Raw genomic sequence first — 22,628 nt, 5'->3', positions numbered from 1 at the left:
CAACACAATCCTCAGACAAAGTATTATGTAATTGCAGAGATTATGCAAAGTGTAGCATATGTGGTGTTGTGTGGTGTGGTGGTGGTGGTGTGTGTGTGTGTGTGTGTGTGTGTGTGTGTGTGTGTGTGTGTGTGTGTGAGGTCAGGGTTTGGGTAAGATGACCTGGCTTGGTGTTGATTTTCTCTCATATGACTTAGTGTGACTGTAACCCTTGTTCTCAACGTTGACTGTGACAGTTTTATTGCGTTTGCAAACAGTTCTAGATGTCAATTAGGCCTGACCTTGCAACAAGCATCCAAATTGTGTTGGTGCCAGTCACTTGTCTGAGACTGATTATTGTCTACTTTTTGTAGTAGTGTACCTACAATAAGAATCTTGAATACTTTTCTTAATTTTGTAAAAGTCACTTTGGATTAAAGTGTCTGCTAAATTAATACATGTGGATGTGTTAAACAGAAAACCGATGATTCTATTCCATTCTTATAATCCGTCCTGTCAGAAAGACCTCTTTTTTTTCTGTCTAGCTTTGTAAATACATCACTTCAGTTGCCTGTCTTGTGACCCGTGTGTTAAGTAGGGCCAAGGACTCATTTAAAGATGCGTTTTAACTTGAGGAGAAAGGATTCCTTTCATTCAATTTCATGCAGAGTTATCCCCAATCAGGCTGATTTCCACTATTGCTGTAGCATTTCAGTCTGAATTATGTCAAAGATCTTTGTCCCGGGGTCACACCTGGTCATCACAGCAACTTTAGGAGGATGATTTACTGTCTTAGAGGGCAGGAAGTATACAGTTACCAGGCCAGCCAGAGGAACTTAACACTGCTCTCCCATAAACGTACTTTCTTATAAACTAACAAACTACTTTTTCTTAAACGTAGCTCTTTCCGTCATGCCAACAGGTTTAGTTCCAGTGGGCTTGAACCCAACTTTGACTGTTCTCTCTATACAGTATCTCTTGTAATGTAATCATGATATCATGATGTCTTGTAAGTGTATGTGAGTGGACGGTTGTAGTGGACTGTAGTACCAGTGTGCGTGTCCTAAACCCCATGCCCCTTTGTCACCCTCTCTCCCCGCAGGAGATCGTCTAAGAGCAAAGCCCCCCCGCCTCCGCCGGCCGTGAAGGACCTTGATGGTCCACCACTCTCCCCCACAGCACTTGGCTACCAGCGCGCGGCCATGGAACAGCAGCAGGACAACCCCCTGGAGCGGGACCTGACCCTGGTGGTGGTGCTGCCCGAGGGGGATGAGAAGACCACTGTGGTCCACGGCAGGTGAGAATCCCCCACTAGCGCCTAGTCCTGTCCTCTCTGGAGAGCAATGTTATGCTACAGCTCTGGTAAGGGGCTAAATCATAGGCGGGGCCCGGAGCAAACACATTTAGAAGTTTATGTTAGGTTTGTGTTGTGGTCGGAAGTCTCGGAATCCTGAATGACTTGTGTTGTGCATGAAAATGACCCTGATGAAGGCGCAAGCCGAAACGTTGGTCTAATAAATAACTGCATATTGAAGTTCTGAGTGTGCCACGACACTTCAATTCAAGTCTTATTTACCATCGTGAGCACCTCACAAGGTGTGCGTTTACCATCATCAAACAAATACGTAACAGGTGTGGTCGGAAGTCTCACATACAGCCTGCCCGTACAGATACATCAGGTGAGAGTCCCACTCCTCTCCTGTTTCCATAGACCGTTTCTGTGCAAAAGCCATGTTAAGATGCTAAGAGAGAGCGAGAGTGACGAAAAGGTCTCTCTGTCAGTTAGCAACGATGCTATCGGGAAACACACTCCAGAGCTCTGAGGAATTTTGAGTAAGAGAAAGTGAGGGTTGAGAGAGGTTAACAGTGAAGATGACACTGTCTTAGTTGTTTCTGTAGAGATTCTCAGGACATACAGTACTGCATGTCCTGCTGTTGGTGGGGTATGTGGCAAGTGTGTGTGTCTTCTGAAACATGATGTGTAGAGCCTGGGGTTTTTCGCGATACTGCATTTCCAGATGTGCAGACCTGTGAGGAAATGGTTCACATATTTCCGAATCATCGCTGCTGCATCTCTCACAGCTTTCTTAACGCGGGACCCCAAGGCTGGTTTCCTCTGTGTTACGTCAACAGCTATAATATGCCTGCTCGCTGGAAGGACCCTTATTACAAGCAACTGTCAAGGCTTTGTGTTGAAAAAAAAATGTTAGCTAGAAGGAGTACCACTAATGTCTAAATACCCCTCTATTTGGCCCCATACCTTATAAGGCAATGTTGCTAATAATATAGGACAAACATTTGGAGTGGGTGACCCTGCATGAAAGCTCTCTTCAAACACACCTCACACGTTCCATTAATGAAACGATTTATTTTTTAGACTAAGTGCTGCTCCTTGCCCTTCCAGGCCTATTATTGAAACCAAGTTCAATATGAAGGGATTAAGCATTGCATTCTTTACCTTCTTTTTTCCTCAACCCAAATTTTGTTCCAAGAGAGCTCTTTTGCCTTATTTCTCTCTCCCTTTCTCTTTCCCTCTCTCTCTCTTTCTCTCTCTCTCCCTCTCTCTCTCTCTACCTCTCTCTTTCACTCTCTTTCTTTCTGTCCTTCCAAGAGTGAGTACAGTGAACTCATTATGATCAGGATTAAACTGTTGGCATGATATTTCAGAGGCCCTCTCAGGCCCAGGAGTGCAGGCTCTCAGCTGGGCAGCATTGTGCAGCAGGAGGGCAGTTGCTAAAGCACTCTGCCTCCCTCCTCAAAGGTTACACAGGAACGGAGCAGAGTGCAGGAAGGACGTTCTCCTCCATTACCACTAAACTGGAGTGATCTTGCAGCTCTTGAGAAGAAACATGATGATGCATTTTTTTAAGAGTTTGATGTTCAAAACCAGAGCATGACGTCCAGGAACCATTTTCCACAAACACATAATTGTGTAGCAATAGATAAATAAGATATTTTAGATTCAGCAAATTTGAGTTAATTTGACCTCGTATTCCATCACAAACTGTGTCATGGCAATTTTAGACGGCCCTTATGTAACTAGAATTTTTTCCACTTTAAAGGATCAGAAGAGGTCAGTTCACATGACTTTGTCTCTCGTATTACCAAACATTCTTACTGAGTGCTGACACACAACAAAAAAGACACTTGGGTTGCCCCTCAGTCAGCGAAGCCTTGAATCGAAGCTTTCTTTTCTCTCAGTGGCAGTGCGTCATCTGGCTGCTTCCTCAGGCACAAAGACACTGTATACTCCACTGCATATCCATCAGGTAAACACCAGCCCTCCAGAGAGATGCCATGCCAGACTTTCCACTGTGGCTGTTTTTATTCCCCAGTAAATTACCCAGGGGCCATTGCACACGGTGGGCTCTGTCTTTGCCACTGAACATCCTTGTTACTGTGACTGTTCCTGGCGGCTGCTCAAGAAGTACTGAAAGCACATGGCCGTGGAGCGTTGCATCGTTTCCCCATTCTTTGCTGTAGTGTTTTCCAACATTGTTTTATTTTTTTATTTCTTTTTGCATTTTACAGCAAACCCTTGATGGACTTGTTAATAACGCTTTGCGCAAAGTACCATCTGAACCCGTCTGGACACACCATCGAGCTGGTCTCCACAAACCGGAACCACATCAAATTCAAGCCCAACGCTTTGATAGGAACCCTGGAGGCCGAGAAGATCCTGCTCAAGCCCAAGGGCATGGAGGAGAAGAACAAGAAGGTCGGGCCTCAGATGCCGGAGGTAACATACATCTCAGACATCCACCAGGGGGAGTCACGAGACAGGAGCTCCTCTCAAAAACCTGATATTTCTTATAGTCTTATAGTCCGAAAATTTCACCCAGCCCCAAACTAACTGCAACAGAAATGATTTTTGTTATATTCAGTTCTTGAAACATAGCAAAAGTCCATGAAAATCCAAGTGGTGGAACATTGTCGAAACCGACATTATTTCTTATCTCTGCCAGATCCAGAGCCAGTTCAGTATGACTGTGGTGATTGTACACTTTGGGTAATGTGTGATCCACATGTGTGTTTGGAGTTGTAGAGTGCAGTAGCTCAAAGTACTTTGCAGCACTCCTGTGGGCTGTTTTTGGCGTGAGCGTGCTCCCTCTCCTCTTGTGCAGGCAACCGTGCGCCTGGTCATAAACTACAAGAAGACGCAGAAGACCATTCTCCGAGTCAGCCCCAAGGTCCCACTCAACCATCTCCTGCCAGCCATTTGTGAGAAATGTGAATTTGACACGACGACGACCATCTTGCTGAGAAACGTGCAGTCAGACGAGCCACTGGACCTGACCAACTCCCTCCACGACTTCGGCATCCGGGAAGTTTATGCAAGGGACACAAAAGGTAACAAATCAAAGCGCAGGAGAAATCCCCAACTCAGCATTTGCATTTCTCCACAGATCCTTCTGGTTTATTGATTTTAAAATACAGCCAGACTTTGAGAAAAGCGTGCATAATGCAGACGTCACCTAGGAGAGAGTTATGGACAGAGTCAATAGAAAATCTGCTTCTAAAATAAGTTGCAGACCCAAAGGACCCCATGCCTTCTCTTCCCCTTGTACTTGAATGCAAAATGTCAAATAGTATTTTGTGTGTTTAAGTGGTGTGAGCATTAAGTTTATGTGAGTTTATGAGTTGATACACTTTCAAACATGTATAATGAATCAGATCTCATTAATTGTTTTGTTAACAGCAATGAGCCCAACAGAACTGCCTCCTTCACCAACTCATTCAGGTGACTTCATCCTCACCTTGTTGTCCTTAAATGAGTGATTTCTCATCATGATTCATGTTACCCTGCTGCCTAATGCACACTTAACTGATCCATTTCTATAATGTGCATCCAACAGATACACTTTGTCTGTCAGCCAGGAAGGACAAGAGTCAGAAAGAGCGAGAGAATAAAGAGAACAAAGGACTGTTCAGCCTGTTCAGGAGGAGTCGAAAGAAGTCTGATCAGGTGTGTATTCTCTCATTCCATCGCTCGCGCGCCTGAGCTATGCGAGTTCTGCGGAAAAGCCACAGGCATGCACATATTTGTTTGTTTTGCTGTTTGCTCTTTAAACTTTGGCATAGCAGTCAAATACTTGCTCTCAGTTGGCCCTGCGACATGTTTGTCTTCTTTGTGCCGCGTTTGCTTGCTGGCTGGCTGGGTGGGGGGTTGGTTGGGGGGGGGGGCTAATGCAAGCTTACGATTGGCTGTTTACCTCTCTGTCCAGCCAATGACGGTGAGCGCCCCAGCGTCCCCCATCCTGAGGAAACCGAGACCGGTCAGTATGTGTGCCCTCCCGTCGCACACGTCCAGCTACAGCTCCAACACCATGCCGTCGGACGGGCCAAAGAAGCGGCGAGCGCCCTTGCCCCCCACCATGATGTCATCGGACACCACCGCTGACCAGGGGGCAGATCAGGAGGCTAAGCCTCAGTCTCCCACACAGACAGATGGACATCAGGTAAGTGCTGAGGCCAGACAGAGAACTCTTTCAGCAAAGGAGGCTGTCGTCTTCTCCAGGATTTCAGTGTAAATGTTGTTAGCTGTTGTGTGTCACCAGTCCTACCATTCCTTAGCATCATTCAATAAAGGCAGTTACTGATAGTGAGCTACTGATAAATTCCAGACTCCAGAAGTAATTATATATCTGATTATGCATAGGCAAATGTGCTCATTTCCTCGGTGTTTTGGCTAATGCATGTTTCTGTTTCATGTTTCATTCACTCTGCCCTCCGTGCCACCGTTGTTTAGGACCATCCCTCCGTGAGTCGAGCATCCTCCTCCGAGTCGTCGCTGAAGAGGACCAAGCGGAAGGCACCTCCTCCGCCCACCTCCACCTCCACCCCCACCCCCAGCCCCTCTCCCCCCGAGGAGGCTCCGGCAGAGAGGAGTCTGACAGGTACTAACGCAGCCGCGCACACACAGCAGGCTCTTACAGCAGCACACGTGGCTCTCTGCCCCGGTCAACGGGCTAAGCGTTCGAGGGCTCCTCTAGTGAGATCCGCAGTGTGAAGCTTGGCAGAGAGAAGAACAGCTGCACTTTGTTCTGGAGCTCTGAAATCAAATGGATCTGGTCAGAGAATGTGAATGCTTAGTGTTTGTGGGGCCCGTTGTCTGTGTGTGCACCCAATTCTTTGCACCTTGTGCCTCCTAGTGGCCTTAATGTGACATTGCAGTTGTCAGGAGAGGTTTAACTGCGTTGATTTCTTTTTTCCCCTTCCCTCTTTTGAAGTGTATAAACTACTAAAATGCTTTCAATCTCCAGGTATAAAGCATTATATTCCCCCTGAAGTAGAGTTTAGTTTGGCAACAGTAATAATGATGTAAACATTGGAATCAGTATGTTGCATATTTCACCTGTGACCACAGCTTTCCTTACAGAGTCCAGCTGGCTCCCGTAATTAGTATGGTGTCATCGTTTTTAATGTTAGATTTGATTGTTTGCAGCTGCATTTTATTTACAAAAAAGAGAAACAAACAAGGAAATCAGTAACAGCTGTTGATCTCCATCCAGAAGTGTGTGTGTGTGTGTGGGAATTAAACACAACGATCTCATGAAAGTGCTGCAATTATTGAAATTAGTTGTACAGAGGAGATTGCATTTTGGAAATAATGCACAGGCTGATAAACCATTGTGTGATTTGATTGCAGACGCACACTGGTGGTTACCCAGCATTCGGCTGTTCACCACACAGTTGGACTGGAAGAGTCCCCAAATTGGACATTTCAGTCTATGTTTAGTCTGCGCGAAATAAGGCTTTGGTAAATCATGTATTCCTTGTCTCCAAATGCCTTTTGGCGTTAGAGTACGATTTTATTAAAAGTGCAGGCCTCTTTCATTCCCAGATGTGTGGTCATGAAGGTGCATTATCACATTGATTTCACTGAGGCAGGATAAAATGTGTATCTATGACTATGTATTGTCTACTTGGTGAGGAGGAATTTAAGCCAGTATTTCATTACACAACAAACAACATCCAGAGTTGCAGCTCTTACTTTTATTGCAAATCTTTTTTGTCATAAAAGTCTCTTAAAACTCTACAGTGCCTTATAAACTAAATATTGAGATATTTTGTAGCCAACGGTTGTGCCTTAGTATGGAGAAAGTCCATAAAAAAGTCTTTCATAAGTCTTTCCATCTTTCCCTTTCTCTCTCTTTCTTTCTCTCTCTCCATCTCTCTTTCATGGTTGATATTAAGCTCTTCCTCTCGTCCCCCTTGCAGACTGCGAGTCCTCTGAGGAGGGGGTGTGAGAGCCCGAGTGAGCCTCTTCCTGTCTTCTCTGCCGTGCTGTTCTTCTCTCCTCCTGATGCCTTCTTCCTCCTGTGGTGGCCTCCTCTTCCTCCTTCTCCCACTCCCTGCACTCCTGTTAATATTCACCTGTTTTGGTGATTCACCACTGTCTGATTAACTTGTCTTCTTTTCTATACTAACATTGTTTTTTTTTCTTATAATGTGACATTTTGTTTGTTATATGTTAATGTAACTAATCTTTTCAGTCCTGTAATGTTTCTCTCTTGATGTGCTATGTTTATTTGTTTGTTTTTTGTTTGTTTGAGCACACATTGTTATCAAGACTCGAGGGCCGATAAGTAGTAAATAAGTGCACTCATGCTAGTAGAAAGAACATAATACACACTAACTCACAATAAGACATTTCAGCCTGTCATGTCCCTTGATTCTACTCACATTTCTCTATTTATTCTCTATTTATTCTCCACTTTATTCTGATATCCACTTCACCGAGGCAGTTCATTTCCTCACGACTATACTGCAATACTACTGTACCTTACTGTAACACGACATTTTATGGGTTAGTAGACTTGGGGTCATACTACATAGATAGATAGATAGATAGATAGATAGATAGATAGATAGATACTTTATTGATCCGCAAGGGGAAATTCAGGAAAACATAAGGAAAGAGAGAATCCATTTGTAAAGTTCTCTAAGGCTTGTGAGTGTAAACCAAGCATATACATTTTAATATGGCTGAATAAACTCAACCACAAAATGCAGAGAGCAAACCTCCTTTCTTAGGTCATTTATTAGACACATTCCAGTCAGTGTCACAGCTGGGCCGAAAGCCCTTAAAAATGAAAACAGGAAGTTTACTGACAGATTTGTTTGAAATATTTTAAGAGCACTTACTGAAATGCCTAGGAAGTAGTGTGGATGGGAGTCTTCCTCTATCCAGTATTTGTTTTGCATTGTCCCATTTGCCATTTTTGGCTAATTTAGGATGTCAAGGGCTTTGTTTTGTATAATATGTCAAGAGCTATGTGTTCTTTATCTTGAGTTCTAACATTCCCTTAGAAAGAACTTCCTGTGGCTTTATATACCACCATCTTTGACTTTAAAGGCCTTCAGGACTTTTTAAAGGCTATCTGGGCAACTTCTTTCAACTCTGTAAATGTAAGTGTGCCTTGTCCTGGGAAGAAAACCCAACAAAAACTTCCATTGTGGCCCTGACATGTTTTACTTTTGGAAAAATGTTTGTGAATAAGCGAAGGCAAGGGACCCCAGGAGTGCTCATAAAATCCATTGTTGTCCTTAGATGCGATAGCGTGTTTCTCTGTAAAAAAAGAAGACTCTGGGCCTTTGTGAGGCATAAGTGCGTCCTAATCAGATATTTTAATCTGCAGACAGACACTCCCAGTCGTTCCCATCCACACAGACTCAGGCCCCCAGAGACTCAGTGTGGATCTGTCTCCCGCTGTTTTGTTTTTTAAGAATTTGTTTTTGTGTGTGTGTGTGTGTGTGTGTGTGAACTGAGAAGTCTTTAGCTTTGTGCTGCTTGAGTCACTAGTTGTTATTTTGTTCCTAATGGATAGCAAGTTTCACAAGTAAAAAGGGATGGATGGGGGGGGGGGGTGTTCATTATTTGAGTTGTTTCACTTACAGTAAGTCAACGCTCTCAGATCTTAGTGTGGGGAGAAAGAGAGAGAGAAAAAAATTACTCACTACATGAATAAATAAATAAATAAATAAATACATTAAAAAAACTCTTCTGGTAAAAGTTTTGACTTCTCTCTCTCTCTCCCTCCCTCTCTCTCCCTCTGATTGCTCACATCTTCCCGCTCGCCCCTGCCTCCCCCGCTGACTTCACATAATTGACTTCACAGAGCGGAGATCAGGCCCAGATTCCCTGCGTCTCTCTCAATCTCCCCGACGTCCTGGCGCGCCGCAACCGAGCTGGAGATCACAGGCGCAGCTCGCAGCCTCTGTGTAACCAGACTTTTTCGGGGCTGCACTCTTCTCTCTCTCTCTCCGCTCTCTTCCTCTCTCTCTCTCTCTCTCTCCGCTCGCTTTCACTATTCCTCTGTGACAGCCCCTTGATGTGCTGAATGAGGAGCTTGAGAGAGAGAGGGAGTGAGACAGAGAGAGAGAGAGAGAGAGAGAGGATGGGTGGGGTTGGGGAGCCGAGAGATGCAAGACGTCTTAATTAAGTGCGATTCACTCGGCCTGGAGTACGGCGCTATAACTGGGATAGAGTTCTCACTGGCCTCGCCACTGAAATGAATATTGAAAACGCAAAGGAAGCACCCTGTTGAGCTATTATATAATAGGTGCAAGCACAAAGCTGATGCAATGGCCTTTCCTTATTTGAAAAACCTCCCCTGGGCTGACCACAGTTGTCTCTAAAGTATTGTTTTATGGTTTATTTGGCTTTGATTTATTTTCCCTCATTCATTATCTCACATTCTCTCTCTAACACTTGCTCCCATTCAGTCAAGTTGTGTTTTATGCTACATAAATGTACTTATAATATATTAATTTTGAATTATTTTATGGGATTTAGTATTGGTGGTGCCTGCCATTTATGGTCGGTCTGTTTCTCCCACGATGCTTCAGGAATTCCATTGCAGGCCCCTCTGGAGGAAATTGGGGAGCAGGAGGAGGAGTCCCTGGCACCCACTCCCGTCGAGGAGGAGTCGGGTGAGTCTGCGGCGCCTCGGGAAGAGTCGGGGTCCTCTCCGCTCCAGGCCTCCAGCGCTCTGGGCCACACCCAGGAAGATGACAGCAGCCTCAACTTGTCCGCCGACATCTCCATGGACTCGGAGCCAGGAGAGGCATCCTCGCCAACCCACGACTCCGACATGCTGAGCCTCTCGGCGTTCGAGGACACGGGGGAAGATCAGTCATGTGATCTGTCCTCACATGGCAAGTACGAACGCTCGCTCGTGAAAAACAAAAGTTGTGTAATTGTCACAAGCCATTCCATTACAGCGCTTGGTGTTTAAAGTTTGTTTTTTATTTGCGTTTGGGTTTCCTCTCCCAAGTTTTTTCATGTTTTCTACCTCTGACAGACTAGCTGGCAGCTTGATGAGCAGCGAGGAGTACACCACTCAGATGCTAAGCGCGGAAGCACAGGCTGCCCCCAAGGGTGAAGATGAGGGTACATTTGTCATTTTGTCTTGGGCTGATGTCAGTGAATGACATGGAACTCCTACAGCCCTCCTGGTTACTTGAGAATAAAGATTGTTTGAGGGTTTCAGACTTTCACATCTTACTCTTCATATGACATACTGTAGGCCTGCAATATTTAAATTAATATTTGAGAGCGTGAAGACTAAATAACTATAAATGGTGTGATAAAGGAAGTTAAAATGTGAGTAAGAAATGTGTATAATGCCATTAGATATTCCTGTGTATATGTCAACAGAGTGTAGTCTAGGGCATTAAGATGTCTGTTGTTACCCTGCACTGGGATGAGATGAGTAGGGAAGAGCATGACAGTAACAGCTAGATTAGACTAGATCAGCTAGTCACACTCAATACTAAGGATAGAAACAAGCAGCCCAGCTTACAGTCCCTCATGGTCTTTTCTGCATGTGTCTGCAGACAGTGGTATGGAGCCTGCAGTGGAGAGCAGTGAGCAGGATGCCTCGTCTGCTCAGGAAGCCACAGTGCCTGATGAGTTTCCTGGAGGTGGTGCAGACCCAAGGCGCTCACCTGGGGCTGCTGGATCTCCGCAACACCCACCTGACACCCCACAGCCCCAGGTGGCAGAGGAGCCCTCACTGGATGCGGCGGGCAGCAGAGCGGCCAGTGCTCTGGAGGAATGCACACGGGGCGAGGCAATAAGTGGCGCGTCTTCCCCTACCAACGCTCCCGGGGCCACCTCCAAGCCCGAGCCCCAGCCAACGCCACCGCCACCGCCGTCCGCCGAGCTGCAGAGAGACACGGCCACGTCTACTGAGGAACTCACCAGCCCGGAGGCTGTGTCTCCTGTTGCTTATCCCCCCACGCCTAGCCCTCCCCGCACCCCAGCCCCCACTCCTACCCTGGTGCCCACCGGCGCCAAGGGAGGCCCAGTCACCGAGGCCAAGCCCAAGCCAAAACCTTCCAATGAGGTGACCCGGGACTACATCCCCAAGGTGGGCATGACCACCTACACCATCGTGCCTCAGAAGTCCCTGGAGAAGCTGCGCTACTTTGAGGTGGAGCTGACACTGGAGGCGCCGCCCGTGGCCCCTCCCGAGGCCGAGGTCGTAGACGACGACGTGGCGAAGACTCACGATGAGTCGGCGACCGCAGCGCAGCCTGCAGACGCTCCCCCCGCCGCCCCCGGAGCTGACCCGCCACTCAGGAATGGGGCCGAGCCGAGCGACTCACCCGCCGCGTCCCCCTCACAGACGTCTATTTCAGCGTCCCTCCCAGCCGGGGAGGCTGCAAGCGCCGGCCGCCAACCCGAGGAGCCAGAGCAGGCTGTTCCGACAGAGCCAGCGGGGGAGGCCAAGGAAAAGAAAGTTCCACCCGCAACTAAGCCCAAACCTGCCTCTTTCCGCTTGCCACAGCACAAACGAACACCTGGGTATTATGTAACCTCGGCAGCAGTGAAGAGTGCTGGTGGTGGCCACAAGGAGGCTGCTGCTGCTGCTGCTGCTGCAGGGGGCCAGCCCAGGGAGCCCAGCCCTCAGGCTGGGGACGAGGCCGCAGTGGAGCGAGTGGAGGAGGTGGTGGTGGTGGTGGAGGAGGAGGAGAAGGAGGAGGAGGAAGACTGGTTGTTCCCTCCACCGCCGCCACGGGAGCCTGCTGGAGAGGTGGAGCAGGCGGGGCAATCCCTGGCAAGTGCTCCAGCAGAGCCAGCCCAGAAACCAGCAGCCACCAGCCCCAGCCCCAGTCCTAGCCCCAGCAGTGGGTACCCTGATACCATCCTGACGAGGCAGGGCAGCCTGCCTGCTAAGCCGCCCTCCCCTGGGCTCAGCCTGGAGAAACTGCGCAGCTTTGCGGCACCCAAGCCCTACTCCCCGACCTCGCCATCCCGCTTCGCCCAGGCCGTGTCCTCGGCGGTCAAGAGGTCCCATTCCCACAGCCAAGGCCCTGTGGCCGTTGGGCAGACTACACGCAAAGTGCCCCTCTACCCCCTCGCCGGCCACAGCCCTATAAGAGAGATGACAGAGCCCTTAAAAAACACGGTAGGTACTAGGGGTGTAAAGATTAACCGATACGTATCGGTATCCGTTTTTAACGTGTAAGATACGGCTACATCGATACGTGAAGACCCGTATCGGAATAAAACTGAAATGAACCGGACGTTATATCGATTTACTTGTTACGAATCGGTTCACAACCTTTTCTGCTCGCTCAGACTCTCATTTATGTTCCAAGCAGCGCGTTTATCCCACGTCCGGTTTTGAAACTATACGTGGCACGGAATTGTGGGTAATGCAGTTCGTTTTTGGCTCCATTCATTGCCCAAAGTTGTCAAATGACCTCATTACCCATACATCTACTGCAACTTAAGCACGTGACAACTCGCACTCGGTCGTTTGTTTTACAGTTTTTTGTTTTTCAAAATCCAGCGCGAAATTAAACAGTAAACAGCAACGACAGTCTGTAGAGTATAGCCTTACGTTTGATGAAGGGATTTCCTTAATGTTAAATAATAATTTGGACCTTGCTAAAACGATGCACAAATTATTAGCCAATTATTTTGTTCATATTCACTCAGACTTGTGGCATTAGGTTTCTGCATTAGGTCTACCGTTGGAACAAAATAAACCCAGAGAGTTCATTGATATTGTCTATTTTATTCTTGTAGGCTATATGAGAAAAGGCCAAGAGTGTCTTAAGCACTGTTTTATTTTATTTCGGTATTGTCTTACCTCAACAAGGCTACAGCTCCATGAAAAAAATCAGATATAACTCTATAAAATCTATAAAGTCTATAAAAAAAAATATGTTGTATTTGGCTGCTGTGTTTGACTGAAATGTAGACTATTCTTTTTTCATTTCAATACAGTATATGAAACAAACCTGTTTAGATAATCATATTCACACATTTTTTTGCCTAATTGACAACCATGACCATGATAACTGATAATATAAAATTAATGTGCACCTTGAGCAAATTATAAAAAATCTTTCAGAATGCTTTCCATTCTTGAACTGCATCGAATTGCATCGAATCGCATTGCATCGAATCGTACTGAATCGTTTTTTATGAACATGTATCTTTTCTTGTATCGAATCGTGCCCATGTATCTAGATGCGAATCGTATCGTCTTTTACATGAGAGATTCACACCCCTATTAGGTACTGTATCTGTCACACTTGCATGCCCATAACTTAGTCAGTGTTCAGGCACATGGATAATGTGTAGCTTGTGAGTGTGATACCACTGTTCTATGACGGTCATAAAATCTATTGAATGCTTTGCCCCCTATTAAAAAGAGGGAAAAAAGGCATACTTCCTTTGTGAGCTCTTCCTGTGCTCCACAGGTCACATGGGTTCATCCGCAGAGCTGTGAACAATGCTATCGCAGCCATCAGTACTAATGTACACAGTATAGGGCGACCTCCCTATAGACTTAGAATACATTTCCAATCAAAAGCCTATTGTTAAACTCAGGTATTGTGTGGGTATGGCTAGCTGTGGGGGCTTTGTCAATCACGGCTATAGGTTTCACCTTCTGAGACTGTTTGCCTTAGGCAATGTGTGGGTCGTAAAGGTGTATGGCAGGGGTTGTGTTATGGCGGTCCTTGCAAAGCCAGAGGGAACGCTATATGACTCTGAGTTTGTATGGAATACACGTGTGACTGGCTTCCCCTTTTCTGCCAGGCCTGCTATATTTAGGCCACCAAGGCCTGGTGCATAAAGCCTAACAATGTCGATGTTCAAACACAGATGTGTCTTCTGTGCATTGCAGTATCTCCTTTCTCCAGTAATGAAAGGCAAAAATAATCTTGCTTCTTTTAACTAGAGTGTGTTTGTGTGTGTGTGCGTGCATGCGTGTGTGTGTGTGTGTGTGTGTACCTGTGGTGTACACAGGTGACAGACAATGGGGAGCGAGACGACAAATGTCCAGGTGCACAGGGAGCCGAGGGGGCCGTGACCAGCTCTGCCGGCGAGGCCGCGGGATCCACGGAAACCCAGAGCCAAGAGTCGGCCACGCGGGACCACAGCCATGGAAACGGAGCGCCCGACACACCCCCCGTGAGTTGCGCAGTTGCGGTGGCGGCAGCCACTTAATGCATGATTTATAGGCAGCATCCTACTGGCACATGAAAGCACAATTGAAAGAGGGCATAAACAGCGTTGCCATCTCTTATTCCTTTTCAGGTGTCAGGAGTTCCTCCCTCAACGACGCTGCTGCGGAGATCAGGCGAGATGCAGGCGGCACATGAGGAGTAGACGGGGGGTGGGCTAGGGAGGTTGACAGGAGGAGGGAGCGTTGGAGGTGGCGAAGGGTGGTTGTCACACGGTTGGCACACCCCAGTGGCGTCCTGTTGAGTCTTTGGTTCCTGATGTTGAGAGATTCGCTTTCTTTTCATTTTGAACGAGTTTGTTTGACTTTTAAACAACTAAATACATAATTTCTCAGTAATTGTGCAACAAGTTGGTGCATATGTAAGCTTGAAAACAGACTTTTGAGGGTTCCTATGAATATTGAATTCTGTATGTGTAAACGTTGCAAAAATGTTTCTATTGTATTGGGTGTTTTTGCCTTTTAAATTATTAGTCATAAAATAAAGATGTAATTATATACCAATGTGAAAAATGGTACTTCTCAAAATGTGTCCCTCAGTACATTTTTTACTTGTCTGGTTAACTAAGCTGTGCCCTGAAGACACTGGTATAATCTATATTGCTCGGGATTTGAAACTGCTGTAAGATCTTAAGTCGTTCTTCTGTCTATTAAATCATATGAAAACTGTATTGCATTGTGCTATCCTTTCCATTTGTACATCAACTTGCACAACCAGGCAACTATTACACCTCACACACTTTTCTGAAGTCACTCACAATAACATGTTTACCACTGGCTGGCATCTAACTGTTAAGCCCTTAGGAGCAAGTCTGAGGTAGTGTGTGGACTATCACCTATGGCCATATATGGGTCGACTATACCGTTCGCATTAGACAGCATCACCATAACATAACTGTCACTCAACCAATTTGTTGCCCAAAAAAGACTGACAATGTTACAATATGATAGCCAGGGTATTTTGCCCTGCTGGTGTGCTCTTTACAAGAATCCATTTGCCCTTTACAAGAACACTAACCCATTTAGAAAAAATAAACAAAATCTTAACGTGTAAATCTTCTTAGAGTTAATACATATTGGCTCTTTGCGCAGTACACGGCATCCCTGAACACCTCGCTATTGTTCCTGTTTTCGCACATACAGTAAGCTCGGCTGGCCACAGTATTGAATCGTTAGTAATGAACACGTACGTTGAAGGAGGTTTGCACTCAAAACTAGTTCTACCCTGTACAGCAACGTTTAGTCTGCTGGAGTAACAGAGTAAAGTTTGCGTGACGTAGCACGAGAGCATGGGCACGAGTACCTTTTACCGGCTGCGCGTGCGACGACTGTAGACAGTGAAGGACCGAGCAGCGATGAAGACGCGGGAGGAGGGAGCACCACCCAACTTCTCTGAGAAACAGGTACTGCTGGGCAGTGTTCGTTAGCCTACTTTGACTTATGTAAGGAAAACCTGCAGAGATTCCACGGTTGTGAGCATTGTTTCTATGGTAATTGATCTGTAGCAGTTTCATACGAATGGAATTATGGTTAGATTGTCTAATTTAGTTCTGCTGGTGTGTCAGACTACTGAACACTCGTTTGATTCCGCAGGAGCTTGCAGAAATCTCTTGCGAACGATTTCTTATTAAAGTTGGTCTAGTTCAGTAGTTTGTAGCACAGTTTGTTTTGTTTTCCGTGCTTAACCAGTATTTACGCAGACATTTCTGAGCAGGCTGTTTGGATAGTAGACGCTGATATGATCATGACTGAACACTTTGAACCTGTGATAACACTGGTTGACACTGAACTTGCTTGTCGATCAGATGGTTACGTAAACATAACTAACGTAATTCTTTGGTAGGGTACAGCTGCATGATTAAATGTAAAACATTACCATCCACTTCAGACCTTTTCATTATTAAAATACATTTACTTAATATTAAACATTTTCCTGTAACGATAGGCTTTAATGGTCTGATATTATTTTTATGATACCCATACACTATGGTTAGGACAGTCCCATCACACACACACACACACACACTCAAAGTGCACAATTACTGTAGTCTACATCCCTTGCGACTGCCATCTGTTGTCAAATGGGAGAACGGCAAATATGAAATCAGACGTGTCAGTAGGCAACTTTAATACGCGTTCCACAGTGATACCGAACAGGTTGATTAGGTAGGCCCACATTTTAATGGACATGTAAATATATGTATGAATGGAATCATATTACAATCCTATCACCCTTTAAATATGAGAAAACTAACCTCTGATTAAAGACCCCTTGAGACATTCAAGATTAAAACATATTTTTTTCCAGAGAAGAGAGTGGTTAAATTCATAGTCCCTGATGCATATTAGATAGATAGATAGATAGATAGATACTTTATTGATCCCCAGGGGAAATTCAATTATTGAACAATATTTCATAAGAACATAAGAACAAAATAAGATGAACAAATATTTGAAGGACTTTGGGACAGTGTTTAGCAGGCATGACAGTTTCAGTAGGCCTGTTACTGTTCTATTGTATTCAGTTTTGCTATTTAGTGAGATTGATATCCGATCAATTCCCAGACACGGAAGAACATCAATTACTCAGACACAATCAATAAGACATTTTGGTGGACTTTCTGTATGTTTACCATAAGCAACCTTAATCAGCTTGTGTAGCCTACATACCAGTGAAACCCTTGAATTAAATGTTGTTAAATTCATGTGTATGGATGAGCTGGCTATTGTAAGTGTTGAGTGTATGTGTTTCTGAGAGAAAGAGAGAGAGAGAGAGAGAGAGAGAGAGAGAGAGGGTCTGTGTGTGTGTGTGTCTGTCTGTGTGAGAGTGCATCAGCCTGTGTATATTTAGCACTGATAAGGAGGCCTCTAAATTATTCCCATTTAGCGGCAACAATATGAAGGCTGAGTCCTATTCACGCTCCCAACTCTCTTGCATACACTTGGAGGATCATGCTTCACAGACTTCGCTCTCTTTGTCTTCTTGAGTTATCCAAGTATTTAGTGGCAGACACACAGTGTGTGTGTGTGTGTGTTGGTTGCATGGGTTCCATGTTAATGCTACATTAAGGCCATTGGCGAGAAAGAATGCAGGTATTGTGGTGCAGGGCACCAGCCTGTGTCTAAGTGTTTCGGGAGCATGCTAGGCTGTAATTACATGTTCTTGTGTATTGTTCATGTCTTTTGTATGACTCCAGTTTGCATGCTGAAATAGTGGGGCTGTGAGATTGCCACCCCTCAACCGGTTTTTCTTTGGAACCAGTTATTTAGTGAACAGGTTTTCACAGATGTTAGCTCACAACTGCCAACCCAGTGGCTAACATTATACAAAAGGGCGAAGGAGGTAAGAAATAAAAACAGTCATAGGAAGATGGAAATCTTATTACACACATTACACAAGTGTCACTTAAGTCGTATCATTTGTATACTCAGTAAGGAAACATACGTAGACAAAGCTGCTATTCTAAAACACACTCTATTTTGAATGATCCTTTTAAAAAAAGGATTATGGTTAAAAGAAAGCACAGTCTATAAGTTTTACTAATTTCATGCCTCTTTGGGCATAACTGTTGTCTATGCACGTCAGTAAATCTGGGATCACTGAAGCTAGCAGTCTGCATTATGCATAATTCGGGATTAGTTAACCAATAAAGAAGCTTACACATCATTTGTAAATATACGGGTAATCATTGTTACCATTGTATTTGTTTTATTGTGGTCTCCATAGTCCTTCTTGATAAGTATTAGGCTGCTTGGTTTTTGCACAGAGAGGGTCAAACAGAATTGTCACGTATATATAGGACTTTGTAGCCGCCCAGGCATTTGCAACTAACACTGTTCATAAAAACGGTTGTGTTAAAAGTGGCAGAAAGAAAAACACAGATTAAGCTTCTATTCGGTGCACATGGTCTTAACAGTTAATTCCGGGTTTGCCCAGTAATCAAATAAAAGTAGCCATCGAGGGCCAAGATTTCTGCAGGTTCATTTAACACGTAATCTTTCCACCAAACAACAGGAATCCAAGTTGTAATTATTAGAATAAATCCTTCAAGCTGCCTCCAGCTTTAGCTCTCTAATCTTTGCTGTTCACGTTTTCGGGACTTAATATTATTGTGCTGCATTCAGAAATAACCTCACCTACACCCCCCTCCCCACCACCCCCACCCAGTCCTCGCTGCTCTGACCATAAAGCATATACATGACTACAAGAAAGGGGGGGGGGGCTGTTATGCAAAAAGGATTTAGGGCAAGTTTAGGTTTCTGCCTCAAAAGACCATAAGGAGATAAGTGGTATGGAATTGAAAATGCCTACTATATGTTGCGGATAACCTGTTGAAATATTTGAGAACCTCTGAAATCGTGGTGTGTGTTTGAGGCACTGATGCAATAAAGGAATCAAATAGGTTTTCTTCAGAAAGATGTTCTGGTCAGTTTTCTCAAGACGCAGAGCCTAAGTGTCCCTTGCTGGGAACCAGACATTATCGCATAGATTTTTTTCTGTCGAACGTTATCAGTTAATGTTTGTAATAACACCATTGTGTATTTGCCAGAAATGGTCTAATCTCGTGGTGTGGGAGGGACTCAGATTGAGGAGTTTATTGTGTTCTCATGATAAGATGATTTAATTACGCTTTGAATTTTTCTGTTTTCTCGTTTTGTCCTCCGCCCCTTTCCTACAAGCCTGGTTCTCAAGAATCAGTCCTGCAGAGCCCACCTTGGCACCCCATGACAATACTCAAGAATCAGTCCTACAGAGCCCACCTTGGCACCCCATGACAATACTCAAGAATCAGTCCTACAGAGCCCACCTTGGCACCCCATGACAATACTCAAGAATCAGTCCTGCAGAGCCCACCTTGGCACCCCATGACAATAGTTGTTGTTCCTTTTTTCCCTCTGCTGTTTATGGTTTTCTTTTTTTGTTTATTTATTATTTATTTTTTATTTTTTCTTTCTCTCAGCATAAGCAAGTGGCCCATTTTACCAGCATTGTGCTGCATTCACAGATCTATTTCTCGGTCAGATGGTCCACTTTCTTTTCCTCCATTTTTTAGTTGTTGTGCTCCTTGAGTATTTCGGTTGAAGAAAGGAAACTGCCAAGTTACACAAAACTGTTTTGTCACATGGTTTTGTCTATTGTTAATCCATCAGCATGAGGTGTTTTTGGCTGTTCAGTCATGCACAAAATGGCTCATACAATATAACCCCCACCCCACCAAACACACACACACACACACACACACACACGCACACACACACCAGTGATCATCGGATCAACAGCACTGTCCCTGTCTTCACCACGATGGAAAGCATCAAAGAATTCAGCAGCATGCCTCATTTTTTAATAAACATTTTATTTGACGGCCCCCTTCCCTTTCCCCCTCCATCCCTCCTTCCCTCCCTCCCCTTCTTCCTCTCCGTCTTCTTCTTCCTCATCTACTTCTACATAAGCAGACTTCCAGTATGTCTCTTTTTAAACGCAGCCAGGCCTGCTGGGGCTCGGCCAAGTCTGGCCACACCGTGCTGCAGGTTGAGCTCCGAAAAGGCCAGAAGCGTGAGGTGGCAGCCGATGTGCGCTGTGTTTCTAATGTGCAATTATGTCTCTAGGTGACGGTCTAAGAATAACCGTTTCGGGCGCTATCCACAAGTGCAGCCCTGCTGCGTGAGCGAGCGCGTGGCTGAAAATAGCCACTGAGTGTGTCTGCTGTGGAGATCCGTCATCGATGTGATAATTACAGCGGGATGATGAGGATGGCAGAACCAAAGGGCCTCAGCACCCTGTGCTTTTTAGGGTGGAACAACTCGATGGTTCCATAATAGTAAGCCCTTGCCCACCAACCCCCACACCCCACCGTCCCACTCAGCCCCCTCATTTTCTTCACTGTTGTCTATGAGCTAAAACCTCCCAGAAGTCAGGCCTGCTTGGCTAAATTCTGAGGAAAGGCTAGCCAGTACGCTAGGCTACTACCGGGCCAGGGCTAGGCTATACGAGACTCGAGTGCCTTGCATCTGAAAAAAAAAAATCGATAGATGTGAGCTTATTAAACTTTGATGATGTGGTGAGGAGGAGCCTGCAGGGGAGACAATGATCCGTTTTCATGGTGCCGCTCGCTGACGGTAAGAGCTGGTGAGCCACTCCCTAGTCCCATCAGTGGTCAGCGGGGCTAACCCACGAGTCACCCCGCTGTTGTGAAACTCTAGTTGGGCGGCGTTCCAGCCTGCTCCCCTCAGCTGTCTGTCTCACGCCATCTGACTCCAGACGTGGGTTCATTCCTCAGCTGTTCTGCGGGCAAGAACCAACTCATCCGAACTCAACTCGCACTGGCTGGGTCTCCGCTGCATGCAGCCTGTTGATTGAGAGCCGGCGAGGAGAGCTCGTGGAGGGAGACGGGAAAAGGGATAGCAAGAAAGACAGAGAAAGAGGGGGATAGAGAGAGAGAGAGAGAGAGCGCTGCTGTGCAAATGAAGTGGCAACGTGCCCTCTGGGAGCAAGCCCCAACATGGCTGTGTGGCAGGCCTTGCACATGTGTGTGCAATAAATGGAAGCCCTCATCTCTCTCCTCTCTCTCTCTCTCTCTCTCCCCACCCTATCTCTCTCTCCTGAGCTTTCAGCAGAGGCACCACACAGACTAACCAGAACAGATGTGAAGCAGCTGGCGCTCAACTTCCTCTCTCTCCTCCCCTCCCTCTATCTCTCTCTCTCCCTCTCTCTCTCTATCTCTCTCTCCCTCTCTCTATCTATCTCTATCGCTCTCTTCCTGTCCTGATCAGCTCTTCAGCATCATCCCTACTTCACGTTACAGTGCAGGTCCACATGGGGTCCAAACCACCATTTTAACCAGCTCCCATTGTCCTCGTCACGCTTGGAAAGTGCAGATGGGCCCAGCCTTGATGGCCACTAAAATTAGCCACGACTTTCCTTGTGTGCTTAATGTAATTAGAAAGCATTTGCATTGACTGATGCCAGAAGAATGCGGTTCAGCCTGGAGCTATTTTTGGACAGCCCCAAGTTGCTTGGCCCGAGTGACCTTGTTCAGCGGGACTTCAGCGAGCTCGCACTCTCGGTCAGTCGCAAGTCACACACACATTAACTTGCTCGACACACACACACACACACACAGACAGTACACACACACACACACACACACTAACTTGCTCGACACACACACACCACACATACACACTACACATACCCACACACAGGAGCACACAAACACTTAGGGAGTCACATACACACTCAATAAGCACACACATACACAGGCACACACACACACACACACACACACACACACAACCCACACAAACAATCACTTAGGCCTTAGTCATTCAGAGCGAATCTCCCATTCCCCCAGCCATTTAGCGTGTATCTCCACAAGGGCTTGGGGCTATCAGCTCTCTCACCCCGCTCCACTGTGGCCCTGTTTCCGGTCGCTCTCGGTCACCATTGTGTTTGTGTAAGTAAGTTTGGTCTCCAGAGAGAGGGGTGGTGGGGGTGGGGGGGGGGGTCTTTTCAGACGCTTGTGTCTTGGTGAAAAGGTAACCCAAGCCAGGTGGGGCCGCGTCATTGTTGCTGTCCCTCACCCCAGAGCCCTGCAGACCTGGAATGCATTATTGGAGACATACGAGGGCTTGATAATACTGATGCGCCCCTTCATTTCCATCTAATTGCATCGCACTGCTTTACGGAAAAGGGGGAGAAAAGGCACAGAGAGTGACACAGAGGCTCACTCAGCATGAGATAGACCACGAGAGAGGGGGGGGGGGGAGTGGAAAGGCGGAACGAGAGTGCCGAGTGAGCTCCAGCCCCGGCAAACAGGAGAGAGGCGCTGACAGATGTGCAGCCCACACCCCCCAAGACGTGTTTTTAATTACACTTTCTGTGACATCACAGGGCTTTTGAACGGCCCCATCCTCCACACAGACTCCTTGGACTCCACGGCCCTGTCTATGGGGGTTCTGCCTGAGCCACACGGCCACTAAGGCTTCAGACAGGAGAACCATGTCAGATGTGATTCACCAAACCGTGAGAGAGAATGGGTTGCATACCTCGCATTGCTGTGGCTATCTCTTCAGCCTATGGGAGCGTGAGTGTGTGTGCATGTCTGTGTGTGTGTGTGTGTGTGTGTGTGTATGTATGCGTGTGCGTGTGTGTGTGCG

At 46.1% G+C, this 22,628-nt stretch overlaps 2 protein-coding genes across 6 annotated transcripts in view; both read left to right on the top strand.

Moving 5' to 3' along the window:
* cobll1b (cordon-bleu WH2 repeat protein-like 1b) overlaps nt 1-15,142 on the top strand; it is a 28,996-nt gene extending 13,854 nt beyond the window's left edge. For all 5 annotated transcript variants that reach the window (XM_042083198.1, XM_042083217.1, XM_042083206.1 and 2 more), the window contains 12 exons: nt 1,082-1,276; nt 3,511-3,718; nt 4,104-4,329; nt 4,679-4,720; nt 4,836-4,945; nt 5,205-5,438; nt 5,729-5,876; nt 9,832-10,144; nt 10,287-10,375; nt 10,822-12,398; nt 14,255-14,419; nt 14,546-15,142. In XM_042083198.1, coding sequence (XP_041939132.1) covers nt 1,082-1,276; nt 3,511-3,718; nt 4,104-4,329; nt 4,679-4,720; nt 4,836-4,945; nt 5,205-5,438; nt 5,729-5,876; nt 9,832-10,144; nt 10,287-10,375; nt 10,822-12,398; nt 14,255-14,419; nt 14,546-14,617 — 3,379 coding nt within the window. In that variant the 3' untranslated portion in view covers nt 14,618-15,142. The remainder of the gene's footprint in view (nt 1-1,081; nt 1,277-3,510; nt 3,719-4,103; nt 4,330-4,678; nt 4,721-4,835; nt 4,946-5,204; nt 5,439-5,728; nt 5,877-9,831; nt 10,145-10,286; nt 10,376-10,821; nt 12,399-14,254; nt 14,420-14,545) is intronic.
* A 416-nt stretch (nt 15,143-15,558) lies between these two features.
* The window catches only part of grb14 (growth factor receptor-bound protein 14), a 48,261-nt gene continuing 41,191 nt past the window's right edge, over nt 15,559-22,628 (top strand). The window contains exon 1 of the mRNA XM_042083275.1: nt 15,559-15,874. The gene's annotated coding sequence lies outside the window, so the exon portion shown is untranslated. The remainder of the gene's footprint in view (nt 15,875-22,628) is intronic.

The sequence above is a fragment of the Alosa sapidissima genome, chromosome 2 (genome assembly GCF_018492685.1).
Source record: "Alosa sapidissima isolate fAloSap1 chromosome 2, fAloSap1.pri, whole genome shotgun sequence".
In the NCBI taxonomy this organism is placed as follows: Eukaryota; Metazoa; Chordata; class Actinopteri; order Clupeiformes; family Clupeidae; genus Alosa; species Alosa sapidissima.
Note: the sequence above shows the minus strand (reverse complement) of the source record. Positions and strands in the feature narration are given on the sequence as shown.